Source organism: Grus americana, chromosome 4 (assembly GCF_028858705.1).
Source record: "Grus americana isolate bGruAme1 chromosome 4, bGruAme1.mat, whole genome shotgun sequence".
NCBI classification, from domain to species: Eukaryota; Metazoa; Chordata; class Aves; order Gruiformes; family Gruidae; genus Grus; species Grus americana.
The window spans coordinates 65,203,323-65,226,239 of NC_072855.1; the positions used below are offsets into that span (position 1 = coordinate 65,203,323).

Sequence of the window (22,917 nt, forward strand, 5' to 3'; positions counted from 1 at the left end):
GTGACTTGTATTTTGGTTTTATATCCTAGTTTCTTTGAATTATGTACAAGCTGGGTAGACTGCTTGCTGTGAGTGTTTTTCCCAATAACTATATAGTCCTGCTACAAGTATTATGGCCTACAAGAGGCTTCCTCTTGTCAAGTAGAATATTCAGTCTAGTTTACCGTCGCATTTTTGTGATGCTAAAGTTAAGTGGATTTATCACCTGATGGATTTCTTCTTATCTAGTCAAGTCAAAAAAGCTTGAATAATTATCAAATTCAGTAATGCTTTGCTTTGCTGATGCAAAATGAACGTAGCAAGTAAAATTTGATGGGAGTGGGGGGAGGGAAGCAGGCAAGAGGTAAGCGTGTTGAAGTGCTCCTAAGCAAAGAAGTGAATTTCTATAGGAACAGTAGAGTTAAAATCTAGTAAACCTGTCTCATTGTTGTAAAGGATTTCCAGTCTTTGTTAATTTACTTTAAGAGCATAGATGTGTGTGGTGTGGCTACTGAAGGATAATGTCCAGGCTTTGCTGATATACCCTTTAACATATAGACCCTTTTGGAGCAAAAAAAAAAAGAACATAGCAGAAAAAATGCTGCAGCACGTCACAGACACAGAAAGTGAAGAGGTGACCCAGTGGAAAAAGACCCATTAAGACAAGGAAATGCTAGCTGACATCGCTCTTTGAAGCGTGTAGAGCTTAACCATTTTTCTTGTAAGTGGTGCCATTTCTTATGGAGAGTTTTAGTTATTCATATGTTCTCACAATTTTTATCTTATCTGGTATAAAACTGAGAGTTGTAAAATGGTTAAGGGGAGGTATCACTTCTAATTTAACAAAAACACACAGAAAGACAGAAACCCCAAAACGCATCCCTCAGATGAAATCCTGCGTTCTAACATCAGTACTTTCATTCTAGCTCTATGCTTCTGCTTTAGTCTCCAGTGTTTTATTCATTAATGAAAAATGAAATCTGTCCACAAGGGTGTCTGAAAGAAATATGCTTTTTATTCTCATAGAAAATATCTTGCTCCCTTCAACCTATTGTGTTTAGATTTTATTTTTATTTAAATATAGTCTACTTCATGGAGAATAAAAAAAGATGAAAGGCTTATCTCCTCTCTCGTTAGTCTCCCTCTTGACTTAGTAAAAGCAATTTCAAACAGACTGAATGCAGTCTGTTTTGTGAATCTGTGAAGACTGTCTTATTAGTATCATGATCTGCTGTTCAGATACTTATGTAGGAAATACTTCCTTGGTACTGTATGCATCCTGTTCTTCCAGTTCTGAGGACATGCAAGAACTGGCAGAGCTTATTAGTTTGGGGTTAGCGCTGCTGTGGTTATATTCCTCTCGGACCTGAGCCTGCTGTATTTGATTCGGTCAAGCTCTCTGTGGGGCCATGTTGAGTTTCTTTCCAGCTGTGGCATGACTTACCTGCAGCTACGTGGATAATGGTAAAAGTCGTGATGCAGTGTATAAACACACAGAAGATAATGAGATTAGAGAAGACAGCCAACCAACATGAATTTGTCAGGGAGAAAATTATACCACGCTCATTAGTTTGCTTCCTTGACAGATGAATTGGATTACTGCATAAGGGAGGGAAAGGATAGACAGAACTTGAAGTGTGTAAGGTTTTGAAGGATGTTCTTTTGAATTTAATACATGTAGTGATTTTTTTTTTAAATGGGGTCCTCCTTCAATCACTATACTGCAGGAGCAAAATGTATTAAAAATGGTTCAGTGGCGCAGTTAACAGGGATTCAGGATCACCTGGAAAGGCATTTGAAGTAGGCTTCCTTACTTGCTTGTCGTGGCTGGATTTGTCAGTAATGGCATCCGTGATTTAGATGATGGAGTAGAGTCTACTTACAAAATGTGCAGATGATGTCAGTTTGGGAGTAGACAGTATGGGCACTACAAAGGGTTTATATTAAGGTGTTTGACTTTGTAATTGAGGTAAGCTAAGTGTTTGTGTCTGTTCATTTGACCTGACTCACACAATGTTTACTTGTTATACCACAGTAATTCCATCAGTGTGTATAACCTGAGTATATTAAGTTTACAGAGTTGGATGGCCTCTTCCAGCACCCTTTTGTTTGTGGTACTTTTCTATCCTTTAGTAAAATTACACCATTGAAACCAGTACTTGAAAAGAATTGGTTCTTACATTAAAAAATGGTGTATTTGGACTTGAGGTTTTGTGACACCGCTGAGTTACACACGTGGAAGGTTAACAACACTCTTGGAAAGTCCTAGGATTTTTCTCTTGTGCTGGAGGAGAGCAGAAGGTTAGGCACTGTGGAGTAGGCAGCTGCTCTTGCAGGCTTCTAGCAGTGCCACCTCCCTGCCTTCCTTTCCACCAATAAGGATGGGGAGAAGCAGTGCTTGAGGTGTTCATGATGAGGATTATTGTGTGGCTTGTTGAAGATGTATACGAGGGAAAAATAACTTCTGTATCATTTTTGCTAGGTTGCTGGAGGAGTTATCAGCACCTCAAGCCTTTTTCCTGGCAGGACTTTGCCCTAATGTTTGTTTATTGGTAGTAGTTCCTTTAGTCTGCCACAGAGAGAAAATGTACAAGTAGGGAGGAATGACCGTATTTTTTAAGAGCTTTTGTAGAAAATGATATGAAATGTGGAAATAATTGTCATCTGGGATGGTGTTAGAGAAGTCTGACATAGTGCTTTGTTTTAAGCTCCCTGTGATAGAAAGGGATGTTTGTGTGCCATGCTTTTGCATACACACTGCACTTCCCATAGTTGTCAGGATATCGTAAAAGATTAATTTGCTGGCTTCTTTAGAGGTAAGCACCAATATTTCACCCTGGGCTAATATTTTTTGCTGGTGATAGATGAACACCTGAAACTCCCTTTGACATGTTCTCCTCTATTGGTGATGCCATAGTGTCTTACGGATGTGAAATGTAGCGAGGGAAAAAATTATCTCTGTTGAGGTTAATACTGTGGTGATACTGTTCTCTGGTTCTGTAATCCCTACTCCTGTTTTCCTGGCTTCTTGGAGTATGGCTCTCGCTATTTGGTATCCTAGCAAATGTTTTCTAACAAAACTACAAATTAAGTTGCTGACAGATAACATCTTAGCAGCAGAGACCTGGTGCACCGGTGATGTAATTGGAATAGCAAGAATGTTGTGAATGTTCCATGCTCCATCTTATGTCCCAAATAGAGGATATCGGAAGAACTACTACTGCTAAGTGGTAGCCTGTGAAAGGCAAGCCTTAGGCAGTCCCTTGGAAAGACTCTAGGTCCCATGAATGGAAACAAACTGGAGGCACGGTAAACCTAGTTTTAGAGCTTTCTCTTGTTTGTTTCTAACTTCAAAAAGCTGCCTGGGAGAAATCTCAAAGGCATGTTCCTGTAGACACAGGAATAACTGTTCAAAGTGCTGGAAGATGAAACTGATGTGCAGCAATTTTTGTAAGTGAGAAAACAACAGTGGAGAAGTGGGCTGCCGTCTGGCTGTATTGCAGTGAGAGTTTGTTAGAAATAGTTTATTCTTCAGTGTTGCTAAAAGGTCACCTTTAAAAAAAAAAAAAAGACAAAAAAGTCACCCCTGTAATACCTGCATGAGAGAAGTGCTAGCAAGAGGCTACTACTCTCTGCTTTGCTCCGTGTTTCAGCATGATGAAGCTCTTTCCTGTGGTAGACATGGGTATCCTGCTACATCTTCTATTTAGTCCTCTAATATGGAAGACTTGCACAAATACTTCCTCTAATAGGGAATGTACAGCTACTGTGAAAGGCCCTCTGCTTTACACCAAAGTGCATCTTTGCTAGTAAGTTGACTTTGTTGCTTCTGTGCAATTTGTCAGAGTTGAACCAGTCGCTCTTTTGGATGATGCTGTCTCTTGAACTTGGTAACGAGTGAAGTCAGCACTGTGACTGTGTGGTTAGTTTTCAGCATGCAGGCTATGCTCTTGTGCCAAAGGTGGCTGTTACCTGGATAGGTAGTGGGAATGTGTGTGTCTGTGCGTATGCACTTTATGTAATACATAACAGTGCTTGAATAAATCCCTTCACTTTAGATACCTGAATATTGCTACCCTTCTGAGCTCTGTGTAAATTACTCAAATTTTAGAGCATCCTTTCTTTGTTCAAATGAGAGCTATTATCAAACAAGTTGATATAAAAAGCCCCAACAGCTTCCTCTCTCTCTCACTCCTTGTTCCCATACTGAGCAACCTGGAGTGTGTACTTGGGAGAACATCTGCAAATTCTGACAGAGAAGTAAAATCAAATTAAAGGAATATATAGTAAAAATGTAAAGGAGTATATGGACATGTAAGAGAAGAAGCCTTTGCTGTGTTACTATTGTTGCAATTCAGTCCTAGCATTGAGCATTTATTTACCAAATTTTTAATATGTTTTGGTTCTGCAAGGTATTACTTGGTTTTACTCTGTTTATTGCATCATGTCTTAAAAATAAACAAGAGTAGTTATCCTCATTCTGTGCACTGCTTACTCTCAAAGCTTAAAGGGGACACAAAACTAGACAAAAAGGATCGTGTTTAAAAAGTCATGTCTTCTCAGTTTTGGAAAGAAAGTTCTGTCCCCAGGTTCTTTGCATCCAGAAATGGTTAAGCATTCTGCAGGATATCCAAGTGAGTCCATGCACTTTCATAGATGCACTGCAGAAGCTGGGACTTGTAATAAATAGCTAGTAAGTAATTTCTGTAGCAGTAAATGACGTTGCAGCACATTTGGTATACAATTACCGTCTTTTTTTTTTTCTTCTTCTTCTTCTTGATGTTGTTTTTTCCTCCAGCAAGGAAGGATATTTCCTTCGTGTGTGTATTGTGTTTATGTGTAGATGAAGCCAAGGGGAGAATGGGAATAAACTCTGCTTCAGTAGTTTAGCTTTTACCATGTGGATGTTCAGGCCCTATTTTGCGATAAATTTAGTTACAAAGCAGTGACCCCTGTAGTCATTTGAGCATCCTTTTGTAGCACTGGGAGAATTTTTTTCAGAGAGCTGCAGCTTCAATCCTAATTTTATTTCTGTACCTTTGGTTATTACTGGAGAAAGGAGCTAGTATAGTGGTGAGACATAACATGCAAGTAACCATAGTTATTGATAATGGATTTCCTTGGGAAATCCTACCACTTCTGAATAGTTGTTGTTGTTATTAAAACAAAACAAAACACCTGGCAGTGTTGATATGAACCAGCTATTCTACGTTGTATCATGCTGTGCATGAAAATAGTGTTGCAAGCTAGAATGGTAAACCCTGTTAAAAGAAGGAGGGTGGGGGGGAAGCCAGAAAAAAGTTAAAGCTAGGAAAACCTGCATTGCATCTGATCTAGATTCTGGTAAGACTTGTCTCTTGTACTCTTTTTATTTTTCCAGAATAATTACTTCTATTGTAACTGAAATTTAAACAAATTTACTCTTCTATGAGATAAGAAAAAGCAGGAAAAATGTAAGTCTTATTGTGTTGGGTTTGTATGGCAAGGTTTTGGTAGTGAGGGGGCGGCTTCTGTGAGAAGCTGCTAGAAGCTTCCCCTGTGTCTGATAGGGCCAATGCCAGCCGGCTCCAAGATGGACCCGCCGCTGGCCAAGGCCAAGCCAATCAGCACCTCTGTGATAACGTATTTAAGAAGATAAAAAAAAAAAAAAAACAACAAACCAGTTGAGAGAGCTTTTGCAGCTGGAGAGAGGAGTGAGAAGATGTAAGAAACTCTGCAGACACCAAGGTCAGTGAAGAAGGAGGGGGAGGAGGTGCTCCAGGCACTGGAGCAGAGATCCCCCTGCAGCCCATGGTGGAGACCATGGTGAGACTGTGGTGAGGCAGGCTGTCCCCCTGCAGCCCATGGAGGAAGGATGAGGGGGTGTAGAGGTTCCACCTGTAGCCCATGGAGGACCCTACGCCAGAGCAGGTGGAGGGACCTGAAGGAGGCTGTGGCCCTGTGGGAAGCCCGCACTGGAGCAAGCTCCTGGCTGGACCGGTGGACCCATGAAGAGGGGAGCCCACGCCAGGGCAGGGTTGCTGGCAGGACTTGTGACCTCACGGGGGACCCACACTGGAGCAGTCTGTTCCTGAAGGTCTGCACCCCATGGGAGAGACCCATGCTGGAGCAATTTGTCAAGAACAGTAGCCCATGGGAAGGACTCATGTTGGAGAAGTTCATGAAGGACTGTCTCCCATGAGAGGGACTCCATGTTGGAGCAGGGGAACGGTGAGAGGAGTCCTCCCCCTGAGGATGAAGAAGCGGCAGAAACACCGTGTGATGTACTGACCGTAACCCCCATTCCCCGTCCCCCTGTGCCACTCGGGAAGGAGGAGGTTGAAGCCAGGAGTGAAGTTAAGCCTGGGAAGATGGGAGGGGTGGGGGGAGGTGTTTTAAGATTTGGTTTTATTTCTCATTCCTCTACTCTGTTTTGCTTAGTAATAAATTAGATGAATTCCCTCTCTAAGTTCAGTCTGTTTTGCTTGTGATGGTAATTAGTGAATGATCTCTCCCTGTCCTTATCTTGACCCACAAGTGTTTCGTTATACTTTTTCTCCCCTGTTTAGTGAACGAGGGGAGTGATAGAGTTGCTCTGGTGGGCACCTGGACCCCAGCCAGGGTCAACCCACCACACTTATAAATTCATTTGTAAGCAGTGATACATCATTCTCATTTGCAGTGACTGGTCTGCAGACCAGATGTCTTTTTACTTGAGCATACAGTTTTTCGTCTTATTCTTCTGCTTGTGTGATTTTGATTTATTTTTGTAAAGCAGCTGTATCAGTTACTGTGGCCTGGGCATTGTTAAGGCAGAAGGAGGAATCCCTTCCCTTCAGCTTCACAGTTCCTCCCTTCCCTCATTGCTGTGCTGGCTGGGAGGGACCAGCTGTGCTCCACAATCAAACCAGCCTGGGCGCTGGTACAGCCGGCGCTGGGGGATGGCGGCGCAAAGCTCGGGAGGTCCGCCTGACTGCCAGAAGGATGTTTACTAGTGATGGGCTGCCAGTGGCTTGTAGGCAGAGGAACTTGCCATCTCCTATTAGTAATATCTTACAAGGAGAGGATTTGAAAACTAAGATGCTTGCACTGAACTTCAAGAATTCGAGGTAGGATGAGACCTAAATGAATACGAACTACTCTTATTTCTTTGCCTGATATTTTCCTCCCGTAGGCCAACATTTAATTACATGACTAGCTTCTGTGGAGTTGTACTTTATTGTCAGACTCTACTGGAGTTGTACTTACTGTTGTGAAGAGAAACTGAACGAAATGACAAGCTGAGATTTAGTAAAAATGTAGCGATATTTTGAATAATGTAAGTAATGTTATAACTGCGCATAATTTTCTGTGTTCAGGATGTTGACTGTACAGAAATAAGTGAAAAATAGGTAGATTACATTTGTCATTCCACCTAAGGAAGAAAATAATTGATTTCAGTTTGTCATGTGCATAGTTTTCAAAATACAGATAATATGAGCCTGTTCTCAAGTGCAGTAGTTCTGCTGTGTAGCAAGCTTGTTATCGACTTAGATTAGACAATGTTCTTGGAAACGTAACAAAGTTGGAGAAGAACCTATCATATTGAAATAGTAATTTGCCTGTCTCAGGGTACTATAAGCTTATTTTTTCTCTTTGAGTAAGAGAAGCTCCCTTTTTGGGAATTTCTAGCTGTCTTATTTAATCTTGCAGTATATTGCATAAACTTCTGTCAAGAAAGCATTTATTCATTGTGAAATATAACTTTCATTTTGGCATTATTGCCAAGCAGGTGTAGAACATGGGTAATGGAGACGAAAACAAAAATAGTTTTGAAAGTAGTTATAGTAAATAATATGTACACCAACCCCATTACTGGCAATAAAAAGTAAGCTAAATAAGCATGGATTTTTGAAAATGTTGCGGCTTTGTCCTTGTATGAGAGACACCAACTTTAATGTCTAAGAATATCTACACCTAATCTGGTCATTTAATAAGCGTGCTAGTGAACACTAGAAAGAAATTTTCAGCAGTGCTAAGTACTTGATTGAAGAACTGGGGAGAACTGGAAGAATGCATTCACTTGAGCAATTAATACTTCTTTAAAAGCCTGCAGTTTTAGTCTGCTTTGTAAGTCTGTGTTTGTGGTTTTTTTGGTTTGGGGTTTGTTTGGTGTGGGGTGTCTTTTTTTTCTTTTTTCTTTTTTTCCTTATTTCTGGAGAACAGAAATCTTGTGGCTCTGATGGTGTACTTCTAAATCAGAAGAGCTGTATCCTGCCTTGATTCTGTCCTAGTCTTCCTCTGCAAGCCTGGTAGCCCTCTTGACAGACTACCCAATCATCTGGGAGCAGCAGTGTCTCTTGCATGTTAGTGGGGAGCTAGAGCTGTTCACTGTAAGGGAAGAGTCACAGTCAGCTATTTTGTCTTTACTTTTCACTCCATGGAGGCTCCTGAGAAGTGTCTCCATGTGCAATGTGGGGAGGCTGTTTCCAAAGCCAGGGCTGGGAGCCCAAAGTGAAGTCTAGCTCTGCCTGAAGTCTTTGGGGCACAATGTGGTGTTTGAAGGCTGAAGACAAGACTGAGAAGGGTCAAGTTGCTTCTGTGTGCAGTGTGTGACCCAGAGGATCTTCTGCCACCCAACAATGTGCAGTGTGTCCCCAGAGGATCTTCCACCACCCAACAGAGAGGGGGCAGGGGTGGTGAAGGAGGAGAAGAGAGGGAAGGTGAGGAGAGAAGACAGTGCTTTTCACCATTGTTACAATACTTGCTTAAGTTACATGAAACATAGGAATCTTTACTGATTTTACCAGTGGCAATGCTTCTGCTGGAGCAATAAAGCTGGTGAAGGGTCTAGAGCACAAGTCCTGTGAGGAGCAGCTGAGGGAACTGGGGTTGTTTAGCCTGGAGAAAAGGAGGCTGGGGGGAGACCTTATCGCTCTCTACAACTGTCTGAAAGGAGGTTGTAGCAAGGTGGGTGTCCATCTCCTCTCCCAAGTAAAGAGGGATAGGATGAGAGGAAACAGCTGCAAGTTATGCCAGGGGTGGTTTATATTGGATATTAGGAAAAATTTCTCCACCAAAAGGGTTGTCAATCATTGGAACAGGCTGCCCAGGGAAGTGGTTGAGTCACCATCCCTGGAGGTATGTAAAAGACGTGTAGGTGTGGTGCTTAGGGACGTGGTTTAGTGGTAGACTTCGCAGTGTTAGGTTAACAGTTGGGCTTGATAGTTTTAATGATCTTTTCCAACCTAAATGATTTTGTGATTCTATGCTGTATGGTATGCAGCACTTGGTTCCAGTGGAGCTTAGTGGATGTCGTTCAGTGGATGTCTTTGGACCATCCTAGCTTCAATGTAGGGGAAGCCCATCTAAGAAAAGTCAGTTCAAGAGTAGTCCATTAAATGCCATTGTCCATGGTGCCCAGCTTCCCGGGGTGTTTATAGAGGGCCTTTGCCTGGGGATGTGTAGGGGGTGTTCAAGTTCAGTGGCTTCCTTTGGGTGCAAACAGACAGTGGAATAATGCAGTAGTTAGAAGAGATCCATTATTGTCTAAGTTATTGTCTAGAAGTTGGTAGTGATGTGTATGCAAGTATTTCTACTGCTTTTCCATACATCTCTGGTCTGAATTGCTAATTATAAGGTCTTGGGATGTTTCGTTTGTTTTTGCACTTAGGAATACTATGAACATGCAACTTAAAAGAGGTTGTGATCATTAACCCTTATTTATTTCCTATTGCTTCAGGGCTTAAATGCTGATTTTAATGCTGATAGACTGCTGTTTCTGTTGTACTCTTTCTGACTAGATGGTAGCAGAGAAAGGAATTTTATTACATCAGCCAAGAGTGTGCTGGTAGGATCATTTTGTTGTTTTTCTTATCCAGGTTGTTAGAAATGAGGGCAACTCTATGGAGACAAATTTTACAGGTAATGGGCTTCTACTTACTGCTCTTTCATGTGTACATTTCCTAAAGGCAGAAGAAATGTTCTTCTTTTGGGAATATAAATGTCTGTTTTACATGGCTGGAGGAAGTTCATGGTTTAGATTTGCTGTTGGGAAGAAAAAAACCCTACCACAGCAACAAACAGGGACCCACGTTGCATAATACCAGACTAATTTAAAAAAAAATATCTGGTGGCTTTTTTAGCTAAATATCAGAACTGTACTGAGACTCACTATTGTCATTACTGGACATGCTGTTTGGGACTACCATGTTTAGTGTGTGGCCTTACTGCCTGTTCCAAGTTCACAGGTTTCCAGGCAAGCAGACCAAAGCACTCTTACCCGTTCCTAATAATGGCTCATTGTTTCATTGTTGATTCCAGTAGAATAACTTTTCTAGGAAGACATTTTTACTTTGCTTGTTTACTGCTAATGCAAGTGCCACCCTCTGGAACAGTGGTTTTTCTCCTGTGCCTTTGTTGACGTCTGCATGCCAACCAAGTACATGCTTACCTCTTCAGATTCCAGGTTATTTTGCTTTTTTGTTTTCTCTCTCCCTGCCCCCCCCCCTTTTTTTTTTAAGCGACTTCTTAGCAGCATTTCCTCTCCTTAATAGCATGGTTTAGTCATTACCATGCAGTTCAGGTTCACAAAGTAAAATTTCAGTTCTGCTTTATTCCCAGCAGGCTGTAACTGGCATTCTGTTTGTCCAATTAATGCAAATCAGTTTATTCAGGCCTTTTGAAAACAAAATAAATCAAGAAAAACAGTGTTTAAAGATGCTCAAGATATTTTACCATGGAAAATAGCAAGAACTTGTTAGTTAGAACTTGCTCTCCCAAAATATTGAAGGAAGCAAATAGCCCATTCCGTTTTGGTTTGGGTTTTTTAACCAGTTGTTACCTATCTCTGTAGTATTCAGCAAAACTTTCCTTACACTGCATAGCTTTTTTTTTTTCATAATTGGATATGTGCTTAATGGGAGCACTAACAGTATGCATTGTTACTGAATTAGTTGTTTTATAAGCTTTCGGTGTAATGTTCTGATGCTGAACCATCTATCAATTCCTCCATTTCAGATGATTTTGCTGAGGTGCAGATGTTTCAGTTCTTCCAGCGTATGTTCAAAACCAGAGCGATGTTTCAGTGTTTGCTTTCTTCCAGTGTGTTTTTTAGTTGTAGGTATTAATAGCAGTACTGAGTTTTGCAGGATAATTTGTGTTTGCTTTTCTTGGGTCTTGCCACCTGCAACAGTGTCTGGTTAGTGAGGGTTATAAAGTTCCAGATTAAGACTAATCTGGTAAATTTTAGTTTTCGAACGTAATCTGCTGTGTTTATGTAAACTGAGAACACTGAAAACCATTATTTTTATTCTCTCAGTCTGAAACTTGTTAATTTACTAGGCACAATTTTCCTATAAATGAGTGTGTTCCAAATATACGTGTCAGTGGAGAAATTTATCCTATTTTTGTTGTTATCTTTTGTGTGTATGCTCCAGCCAACTTGCACTTTCTTTCCTGTCAGGATTTTTGTGTTGCACACATTTTTGTTTCCTCAGTTACCATGTTTCTCTGGTAAATAGTGTTCTTTGCTCTCCTTGAAGGAGAGGAGGAATTGTACGCTCAGAACTAGTTCAGACTTTGTTGCAGTCAGGGCTGGATTGCCAGCTTGAGATGGTGTTTGAAAATGTCCAAAGAGTGGAAAAAATGCCATAGTGGTATGACTGCACGAGCATGAGCAAATAGTTTCTCGGAGCCTGAATGTCTGTGAATGAACCATCTGAAACTGCTAAGGCAGGTCTCTAAGATAATACTTGTGTAGAGCCACTACTTTGATCTTTACTGTAACTGATGATTAGAGTTAATGAAATGTGGTAAGATTTTTTTTTTTCCCCCCTCTGGAGTAATCACTCCTCATCTCCTAAAGCAGGGTCCTCAGCCCTGCAATGGCGATATATTTTGCTTTTTTTTCCAACCTAAGGAGATGCCATGGAGTGAACAGTTTGAGTTATGGAATTTCAGACTTCATGGCTAGCAAATAAGAACTGATTTTTGGAGATCAGATCTGTGTTTATATGCAGATGAGGTGATTAAGACTTTGCATTGAAATTCACAGATGAAGCTGCATAGGACCCAGCAGTTAGATGTGGATTTCGGGTAGCCTTACGGATGGACTGTATTTCTTGGGGTTTTTTTTGTGAAGAGATGAAGTACCATCTATACTATAGGTACCTCAAAGATGAGGTTTTCTGCACCTCATAGTTGGATGTTGGTGCAATATTTACTATATGCTATTTGGCTTCTGAAATGTGAAAATTGTGAAATTTCTCAGACCTCTTTCAAAAACCACTTTTAAACAAGTGGTGGATGTATCTATTCGGGTGCTTACAAAAGCAGAATTACCTTTTGGTTCTTTTGGGTGGTGTGTGGTAGTTCAAGATGAAACCAGAAATCGTCTTTCATTTCAGTTGAAAAATGATGTAAAGTAAAAAATGGAAAGGCAGAAACCTTAAATGAGCACGTGTGGTCAGTCTAAATAGGCTATACTTGAGCTTTCTGGCAATTTGCTTTCTGGGCATTCACAATTCTTTAACTTGATTATCAATTTGTTACTGAGCTGAAAAATGGGAGTCCTTAAATCTAGTACTGCTTTTCTTTAACAAAATTTGTGTTGTGCTGGTGACAGATCCTAATGTGTGCTAAATAAAGATGTAGGAAGCAATTTTATCAGCATCCAGCCGAAAATCACATTCCAGGTGCTATGTGGACAGTTGTGCTCCTGCTAGGAAAAGGCAGCTTGCTTCTTTGTGTGCTGTCTCTTCTTTGCTGTCTGTAAAACTGACTGTAGCTCCTTCCTGTTTGATAAAGCTAGGAGTTCTTAGCACCATCCCTAAATATCTAGGAACAATGATTTTAATCACATCCTTTTCCTCTACATGTGCATCGGTAGTCCTTCATGCTAGGTAACTTGTTCTGTGCTATTGCACTAAAAAATGAAGTTGAAATAGGCTTTTCAGTTGCAAGGGCATAATGGATGGTGGGTCTGTACTTGAGATCTTGAAGCTGTGTGTGCTTTTTGTGTACGGAAATAGAAGCGAAGAAAATTGATGTAACTTGAACTGCGGTTTAGAGAAGTACTACATATTGTTTTCAGCTGTGGTAGGATTTAATACTTAATTTTATGTGCTTTATGTTTTGGAGGTGGTGGAAGAAGTGTTAGTAGCTTGGAAATATTTTATTAAAGAACTGGAGGCAATTTTGGGAAATAAGACTTTTGTGGTTATTAATTAAAAAATTAGAAAATGCAGTGATAGAGTCAGCTTTTGGACATAAGCTGTATACTAGTAAGTCAGGAAAAAAATAGGCTATATGCATAAGTAAAAAGCAGTAATTTATTTTCTTATTTGAACAAAAATTAAGTGCAAAAACTTGATATAATTGAAGTTCATTTTCATTTAAGTTAATACTAAATAAGAAATATGTGCATTATTATTCTTTAGTGAGACACCTTTCTTCCATCTCTGCAGCATAGGTCAAAAGTATGACTGTTATTTAATTGTCCTTCTTTTTCACCGAATATAAAACATTAACCTTCAAGAGGGTACAAACCACAGGAACTCTACTCTATCAGCACTTGCTATTATGTGTCATTATCATGAATAATTTGTGGGAAATGGACCTAGGAAGAAGACTAATAGTCTGTGTTTTATATCTGTATCTTTCTCACTAACCAGTTACTTAAGTTCTTCATATTTGTTGAAGTATTAAGAATTTTTGTTTGCAGCTGTATCAAGGCATTAAGGTCAGATTGAGCATAAGAATAGCATTTCTAATGTTGCAAGTATCAGATGAATTGTATTTCTAAATACTCACCTGATTTGAGTCCAGAGAACAAGAAAAACATGTCCTGAATTAGGATAGCAGTCTCTTTTTTTTTTTCTTCTTTTTCTTCTTTCTCCTGATGTTAAAGCAAAAAATAACTGCATTGAATATCCAGTTTGGATACTACCTGTGAACTGAGACACTTCTATAAGCATCTCTTCAACCTGTAGAAACAAGACAATATTTCATTAGGTTGGCCTCTGCACTTAATTCATCTTAAAAAGGGAAGGTTAAGCTTACAGGTGATAACATAAGGTTCCTTGAGATAAGTTTTAAAATATTTCAGTACAAAGGGAAAAAACCCCCACAAAACCCACAACCCTGAAATAATACTGCGACCTTGCAAATCCTTGCCCGCACACCTTCCTCAATAATACTTTGCAATACAAAAATTGGGGTGGGAGTTGATAGTGTTTTCCTGTTGGAGGATTTCTCAATGAAATAGTTCCTGCTTTAACCAGATGACTAACTGTTAAACAAAAGGAAAACTTAATACAGGAATAAGCTCTTTTATTACTGAGTTGGCATGCTGGCTTTGCTCCAGGCCCTGTCGTACAGGGACCAGGTGGTACTTCCCAAATGAGTTCGTGCTAGTTAAGTCTGTCCTGGAGAGCTGATGGCTTCCTTTTCAGCAACACAGCTTCCTTGTTCATGATTTTCTTTGTAAGTAGTTGGTTTTTGTTTGGTGGTGGGGGAACAGGAGGAAGTAGTTGTGTTCTTCACTTCCCCTCCTGCTTATGTTTTTTGCCTACAAAGAATTTATTATTCCCGTTCAGTTCTAAGGACAAATGGATGTGTATCTAGGCTATAACAGCTCCTTATTGTTTCTTTTGAAGGCCAAAATAGGTCCTTTTTAATAGTGCATATGATCATCTTCATAATGTTGGTACTAACTACATGGGTAGGGAATCTGAAAATCGGTAAAGAAATAAAAGATGTAGTTTGGAGGGAAATAACAGGTGTGGAATTTACTGATCGTAATGGACTTCTGTGATTCATTGCAGCAATGAGACTTACCTTAAATTTCATTTTCCTGAGATAACTGGGGTGGAGGTGTGCACTGGTGTCCCATTCTGCAATGAAATAAATTGATTCCTGTTTCACTGCTAAGCTGCTGATGTAATACCAATATAGTGCCTGGAGAAACACTTGTGACTGTAATTACGACACAGATAATTACCTAGCTGCTTATTTAAATAACACCCTTTTGGAAGTAGATGCACAGCTTGGACCTATAATAGCTATTGTGAAAATAAGTATGTCTCATGCAGCTTTTGTCTGTCTACTTTTTTTTCTTCACAAATGTTTTGATAGCTCTAGTAGTATTACCTGTACATTATCATACCCTAACTTGTGTTAATGATTATGTGTGCATGTTATGTTTTTCTCGCACTGTCTGACTTTGAGCTTTGTAAGTTGTTCGTATTTTATGTAATGTAATTTATAATCATTTGTCCAACAGCTTCCACTAACAGTAGAAAACACTTTAAAATCTTATTTTAAAGGGTAGAAGTTACCTCTTGTACTAACTCCAGTGAAAGTTCTTGAGAATGCCATGGGTTCATCTTGTAGGATACCAATATGAATTTAACAGAAAAGTGAAGAAGTTGATGAATGAGTTTATATCAGAGCTGCTCAAATGGGTCAGCCCTGCTTATGCTCACGTGAAAACATGCAGCCATCTGACAGCCAGTGGAAGAAAACAAAGGGGTTGTTTAAGGATGCTTATTCTGTGCCTTTACTGCTTGCTTAATTTTTCTTCGCATGGAGACTTTTCTACTTCTACCACTAGGAGAAAACAGCAATCTCTTTTACAAGAGCAACGTTTTTACTGTTGCTGGTTTTGTGTGTGTTTGAAATGTACTCATCCAATGACTTACTTTAGTTTTGGTCCATTGTATCGGATTTGCGTGGCAAGGTTTTGGTAGCAGAGGTGCTACAGGAAGCTGCTAGAAGCTTTCCCTATGTCCAATAGAGCCAATGCCAGATGGCTCCAAGACAGACCTGCCACTGGCCAAGGCCGAGCCCATCAGCGATGATGGTAGTGCCTCTGTGATAACGTGGTTAAAGTAAAAAAGTTACTGCGCAACAGCAGTCAGAGAGAAGAGTGAGAATATGTGAGAGGAACAGCTCTGCAGACACCAAGGTCAGTGCAGAAGGAAGGGAAGGAGGTGCTCCAGGTGCCGGAGCAGAGATTCCCCTGCAGCCCATGGGGAGCACCATGGTGAGGCAGGCTGTCCCCCTCCTTGCAGCCCATGGAGGATGATGGGGAGCAGATATCCACCTGCAGCCCATGGAGGATCCCACACCAGAGCAGGTGGATGCCTGAACGAGGCTGTGACCCCATAGGAAGCCCACACTGGAGCAGGCTCCTGGCAGGACCTGTGGCCCCATAGAGAGAGGAGCCCATGTCAGAGCAGTTTTGCTGGCAGGACTTGTGACCCCATGGGGGACCCACGCTGGAGCAGTCTGCTCCTGAAGGTCTGCAGCCCATGGGAAGGACTCATGTTGGAGAAGTTTGTAGAGGGCTGTTTCCTGTGGGAGGGACCCCATGCTGGGGCAGGGGAAGAGTGTGAGGAGTTCTCCCTCTGAGGAGGAAGGAGTGGCAGAGACAATGTGTGATGAACTGAATGCAACCCCCATTCCCTGTCCCTCTGTGCTGCTGGGGGGGGAGTAAGTAGAGAATTAAGGAGTGAAGTTGATCCTGGGAAGAAGGGAGGGGTGGGAGCAGGTGTTTTAAGATTTCATTTTATTCCTCATTAACCTTCTCTGATTTGATTGGTAATAAATTAAACTAATTTCCACAGGTTTAGTCTGTTTTGCTTGTGATGGTAATTGCTGAGTGATCTCCCTGTTCTTATCTTGACCCATGAGTTTTTCATTATATTTTCTCTCCCCTGTCCAGCTGAGGAGGGGGAGTGATAGAGCACCTTTGGTGGACACCTGGCATCCAGCCAGGGTCAACCCACCACATCCATACAGAGCAGGATGATACACAATTACCATTAATTCACCTTTTTAGCTCAAATAGTAGAAGATGAGTGCAGTGGGTCAAATTGCTTCAACCCTGCTGATAAACTGTGTGCCTGTTACTGTGAGGCTGCATTACAGAGCTTCCACTTGTTTAGTTTACTCTTTCAAAATAACTTTTAACTTCTCAGCTTAAAAAAGCCAAAGACTCAACAGCTGGACTATCCAACTCAAAGGTTCCCTATGAGGAGTGTGCCTGCTTGCACCTCCTGGGGGAAGTAACTCGTCAGGGCCATGTAGTAAAGAATGTGTGGCTGCACCAGGGTGTACATGCTGGAAGAGGGGATGCAAGACAGGGGAGAGCCTCATCTCCTGAGAACCAGCTCCTGTCCTTGCCTCTTCCACAAAATTCCTCATGGGGTTTTTGGAGTTGCTTTCTGATTGCATCCTTTGTCTACTGGGCGTCTAGCTTGGAGATCACAAACTAACAGGGAGAAGGACATCAGCTGGTCTCTAAAGAATACAATGCAAGCAAGCAGAAAGATTCAAGCATTACAAGATGCCATGTAGGATCAGCTACTCTCTGAAGTTTCTTAAACTAGGTACCTAGATTATTAGGCACTACCAATTTTAGTGTAAGGTGTGTGTGTCTGTTCATTATGTATATATTGAGGCTGTTAACATGCCCGTGCTGTGGGGCAAGTTTATGAAAATAAGTTGATTTAATAGCCGTGAAGCATTCTGATCTGACAGTGAGAGCAGGACAGAAGAACCCATGAGGAAATGCACTTTTGTGTGCGGTGCAGGCTTTCAGTCCGAGTTGCGGTAACCAGGGTGTAGTATCATGCTCGGAGGGATGACGTAACAAAATACTGAGCAGCTGCTTGTGAAGTGAGTGTCCAGCCTGTCTGCTGAGAGAGGCAGGAGGCCCTTTGGGGGACTATAGGAAGTGTGCAATTAAAGACTGTATGGTAAATGCATGCGCAGACCTAGGCCAAATTCAAGCTCTACGAGCAATTACAAGACAAGTGTTCCCTAACTTGTGAGTTTGCTTCTCTTAAGGTTCTTTTCCCGTAGGCTTTTGCTGTGCAGGGCACTTGACTGTCATGTGCTATAAGCAAGCCGTCATGAAGAGGTAACTTTGTTACTGAAAATATTGGAATCCTTTCATTTTTGGTATTAAGGAGACTGCCAGGCCTTAATGCTGAATTCAAGTCATGTGTTCTGGTCACAGCTGACTCTGAAGACTGTGCAGATGCTTTCACTTAGTAGAACAGGAAGGTCCTTTCTTTTAGATATTTTTTTGTTTGTAGTAAAAGGTTTAGGTGTAGTGCTTTTTCTTTTGCAGACCTAAACCTAAACAAAGAGAACCAGTCAAAATATTTATACAGGACATAGTAACAACGTATCACTGTCGTTTCAGTCCACGAACATGTGTAATGTTTTGGTGTAGTATTTCTACCCTATTGTTCCCCTGAAGATGATTTTTTAAAAAATTTTTTTTGTATTTTAGATGAGCTTAAACATCTCAATGTTTTCTTAGGATAAGTAAGTTCTGATACTGACATTTACAATGAGGAAGCTTTTGCCTGCTGTAAACCATGAATAATCCTTCTCGCATGTCTAAGATTTGGGCCTAATGCTGGAACTCCCAGAGCCCACAGCTATCTTTCTTATATTTCCATAGATAATCTGCCCTATGGTAATAAGAAAAAAATATCACTCTGTTTGGTCAAGCGAAAATAAATCACAGAAATTCTTTCAGATTTCATGTACAAGATATTTTGGATGACATTGCGTGGAGCCCATGCTAGCCTTTTATCTAGTAGGACAGAAACACAGTAGGGGTCAACTCTAGAATAATTCCACAAGTATATCTACTCTGCTTGAAATTAATATACTGCGTTCATTCAAGTTGATCTGTAGTGGAATTGAAGGTAGGCTTTACATAATTCTGAAAACTGAGAATGAGCAGAAAATACTGCCAGAAAAATCTGATCTAGAGGGCAGGTAACACTGTCAAAGAAAAGTAGCATATATTGCAAAGATCTCCATGTGTAAATGTCAGTGTTACTACCCCCATCTTCACTTCGTACAGTGCAGCATGGACTCCATATCTGTGAAAAACATCAAGGAAGTGAATGTTTCATAGTAAGGGTTATTCCCAAAGCACTGTGTTCTAGGAAGATTTTCTTGAGCGTTGCAGGGGCGTCTTTGGGACAGAAATCTGAAATTCCATGGCATCATGGTGTTTAGGCCTGGTGTTTGGTTTCTGGGGTTTTTTTTGTGTGTGTGGTGATTTTTTTGTTTTTGTTTTGTTTTGTTTTGTTGGAGTTCCAACTGAATTAAGTACACACATGGGATACATAAATTTTGTAGCGTCTTTTGTGTTACTTGTGGGGAAAAAACCAAAATTAAATTAATTTGGATATTATTTACACTATGTTGCATCCATTCTCCTCTCCTCTCTGCCCCATCCCTTACACTGAGGTTGAATATGTGATTGTAGTGGGGAAGTAGGCAGGAGGGACCATGACTGTGTTGAGGAAGTGAGGACTGCTTTAATTGTTCTCTGCATTTGTCATCCCTCTGGGTTAAAACTGCCCCAGTGAAGGTAAATGGGTTGCATCTTGGAGAAGGTGTCCCAGTAGGCTCCCATTACACAGGGAAAGTAGCACATAGCATTTATGTGGACTTCTCTGGCTATAAGAACATTGTCAGATCTAAAATTACAACTGTATGGCTGAACCAGTGCAAATTCTTGTTCTAGGTGTGCATTTAGGCTGAATGAAGCAATGGGGTTTAAAAGAAAAATTGGCTGCACTAGCAAAAGTCTACAGCAGTGGTGGATTCGAAGACGACATGCGTTTTGGGTGTTGGATTTAGAGTTCTAAACATTTTGTGAATCAAAGAGAAACTTAAAATATTATCTTTAAAAGATTTTATGAAAAAGAAAATACGGACTTTCTCTGCTGCTTACGCAGTGAAGTTTTGGTTTGTTGAGCTCAGATTGCGGTATTCTATTTTGCGTTTTGGTTAGTTTACTTGTTATTACAGTGAGAGAAGGGTTCCAAAACTGAAGAGTTTGGGAAAAGGTGTGGGTTTGTGTTGAAAACATCTCTAGAAACTGTGCTGTTTCATTTTCAACTGCATGAATCATGCAGATTCAAAGTCTGTTACCTGTGTTATTTCTTAGGGATAACACACTAAAAGATGACATTCAGTTCTGTCTTATTTTTCTTCAAATGTGAAAAGCCAATGCAAATTTCCAGCACGGGCTGACAGTTGCTGACTTTTACATTAGCTTAGCTTTTTTGACGACTTCTTGTTTCATAATTTGATTTTTTGCATTGTACCAAAATATTTATTAGCATCAGTTCCTAATCTTTCTTCCATATTAGTAAAATGCTGGTTAACGAGCACATTCTAGCAGAGTATTTTGTTCTTGGGGTAGAGAGAGAATATGTTTCTTTTGTTAATGCTTCTTACAAGTTGTTAATTATCTTCAGTTTTAAAAGTGCAGTCATTGTTTGTAGCTGGTGTTATTTTCCTAGCTTTAGCACTCAGCTACTGTCTTTCCTCACAACTTAATCTCTGCATTTGAGTTCTTCAGTAATAGGTATTTTCCCTCCATTACTCTAAGTACAGCACCTTTGGAATTACTGCTTTTCCTATTAATAATTGACCTTTCATGGTAGCCTCTCTTCTTGATAATTTAAATAATTAAGTTTCTTGCTGTGAGGCATTTTCTACCCTTGAATTATTTTTATAGCTGTTACTGACCTTTGCCTTTAAGCGATGAGAGGTAGACATTACAATTCTATGGAGTATTTAATTGTTGGTCTCCTTAACTTTGTACATGGAGCTGAAACTGTTTCCCCCCTTACTTGAATGTAGTTGTGAAAGTAGTCCCTTTTGCTGCAGTGTCCAATTGAATACATCTGTTGAGGGATTTATCTGCTCCAACTCTCTCAACTCTTGTGCAAGGTCCTCTTTGGTATTCTTCTATCTTACATTTGGAAGATTTGGCCCATGTTGTTTTGAAGACTAATGCAGGGCTAACTACAGATGCTATGTCATATCTGTGAGATGTTTTAAAATATGTGGGCAGCAGTGATATGGTAAAAGCAGAGCCTGGGCAAAATCAAGCAGGACTTCAAAGCCCTGGAGGCATGAGTGAAGAGGACAGGGGCCCGAGTGATCTTCTACTTTATCTTGCCAGTCAGAGATAAGAGATGCAGGTAGAGGTCGACACAACATGCACATCAACACCTAGCTTCGTGGCTGGTGTCATCACCAAGGCTTTAGCTTCTGTGATCATGGGATGTTCTTTGATGAATACGGGTTACTGGGGAGAGATGGGATCCACCTACCTAGAAGAGGAAAGAGAATCTTTGCTGGCAGATTGACTTAGTGAATCACACTTTAAACTAATAAGCTTGAGGGATGGGGTCCAAAGCCAGGACACTTGTGTGCTCACAAGCAGCAGGGTGGATGAGTGCACCTACCAGAGTAGTAAAGAACATGCCCCAATGCCTCCAAAGAGTTTCCACCAAAAAGGTGAGATAGTTGACAGTCAAACTGAAATGCTTCTATAGCAGTGCACACAGCAACAGTAACAACCAGGTGGAGCTGAAAAGCTGTTATCAGACCACTATCGCTGAAACTGAGTGGGATGAACCACGTGACTGGAGTACTGCAATTGATGGCTAGAAACTGTTCAGGGGGGACAGGCAAGGCAGGAAAGGTGGGAGTGTTGCCCTCTACATTAAAAAATGGATTGATTGCATAGTGCATTTTTTTAATGCATGAGTTGAGAGCTTATGGGTGAAAATTGGAGATGAAGCCAGCAAAGGAAATCTCATGGCTGGTGGCTACTATAGACCGCATGTCAAAGTGAGGATGTTGATGAAGTGTTCTGACTTCAACTGCAGGAAGCATCATACTTGCAGGCCCTGATTCTGCCACCCTGATGTCTGCTGGAAAAAATGATCTTTAAAGGTCCCTTCCAACCCAAGCCATTCTGTGATTCTAAAACAAGTTTCTTGTGCTTCAGGAGGGAGAAGACTGAGGTGTTCTTCTGCAGACCTGACAGCTGAGATGTGAGAAGAACTATACCTCCATTGGATAGTCTTGTTTATTTGCCATAGGAAAGTCAGGAAAAAATTTAAGTGTGCCTCTGTGTGATAAAGCCAATGTCTGAGAGAGTTTGAAGGTCTGGTTTGATTAGGTTTTAAAGTACATAACTGGTACTGATTTTATTCTAGAATTATTTTGATAATACTTTGTGATGTGTAGATAACACTGCTGTAAATACTGTGGAATATGCGCTGAAGAATCATAAAAATAATCTAATAAAAAGTATCAAAATGTCTTGCGGTGTTTGAAGCCTGGTCAGTTATGCTTTGTGCTGAAGAGTATCGGTTGTTTTCCTGTTTCAAGTTGTTGGCTTGAAATCCTCCAGGCATGTACTAATCAATGCCTAGCATATAAAATTAGCTAATGCTCTTAACTGCAGCGTGGTACTTACTATGAGAGAGGGTGCTATATATTTAAAGGCTTTGATAGAATAATGCCTCAATCTGTTGTACTCAGTAAGTTCATTTTCCTTTCTGAACAGGATACAAGGGAGCTTCCAGAAGTCAGTCAAGATGAATATGGTGAAGAGGATCATGGGCCGGCCACGGCAGGAGGAGTGTAGCCCACAGGATAACGCGCTGGGTTTGATGCATCTGCGTCGCCTCTTCACGGAGCTCTGTCATCCTCCACGGCACATGACCCAGAAGGAACAAGAAGAAAAACTTTACATGATGTTGCCGGTGTTTAACAGGGTAAGCTAGAGAATCTGCAAGAGGTGTTTTCTTTATTTGAATTGACTGCTCATAGTTGGTATTCCCAAGACCTGAGGTTCTAGCACAACAGAAGCTTTTCTTCCCTTGACATCCTTTCAATTTTCCCCTTCTTCTCACATAGTGTTGTTTTAGTGGATAAACCTGCTGTTGGAGATTTCCTTCTATTATTGCTTTTTGTGAAGTGCAATCCACAGTTGCATGTAGACTGTCACAGAGCTTTTCTGCAGGGCTTGCTGTTATTAGTCATCTGATTTTCAGCCTAAACTTTCTCATAGCAAGTTTATAGCCACTTCTGTGTGATACCACTATCCCTGAGTCTAAATCCCTGAGTTTTCCC

At 40.7% G+C, this 22,917-nt stretch overlaps 1 protein-coding gene across 5 annotated transcripts in view; it reads left to right on the forward strand.

The window, feature by feature from the left end:
- The window catches only part of WDFY3 (WD repeat and FYVE domain containing 3), a 183,749-nt gene that overhangs the window by 36,269 nt on the left and 124,563 nt on the right, over positions 1-22,917 (forward strand). For all 5 annotated transcript variants that reach the window (XM_054823601.1, XM_054823604.1, XM_054823603.1 and 2 more), the window contains exon 3: positions 22,349-22,559. In XM_054823601.1, coding sequence (XP_054679576.1) covers positions 22,380-22,559 — 180 coding nt within the window. In that variant the 5' untranslated portion in view covers positions 22,349-22,379. The remainder of the gene's footprint in view (positions 1-22,348; positions 22,560-22,917) is intronic.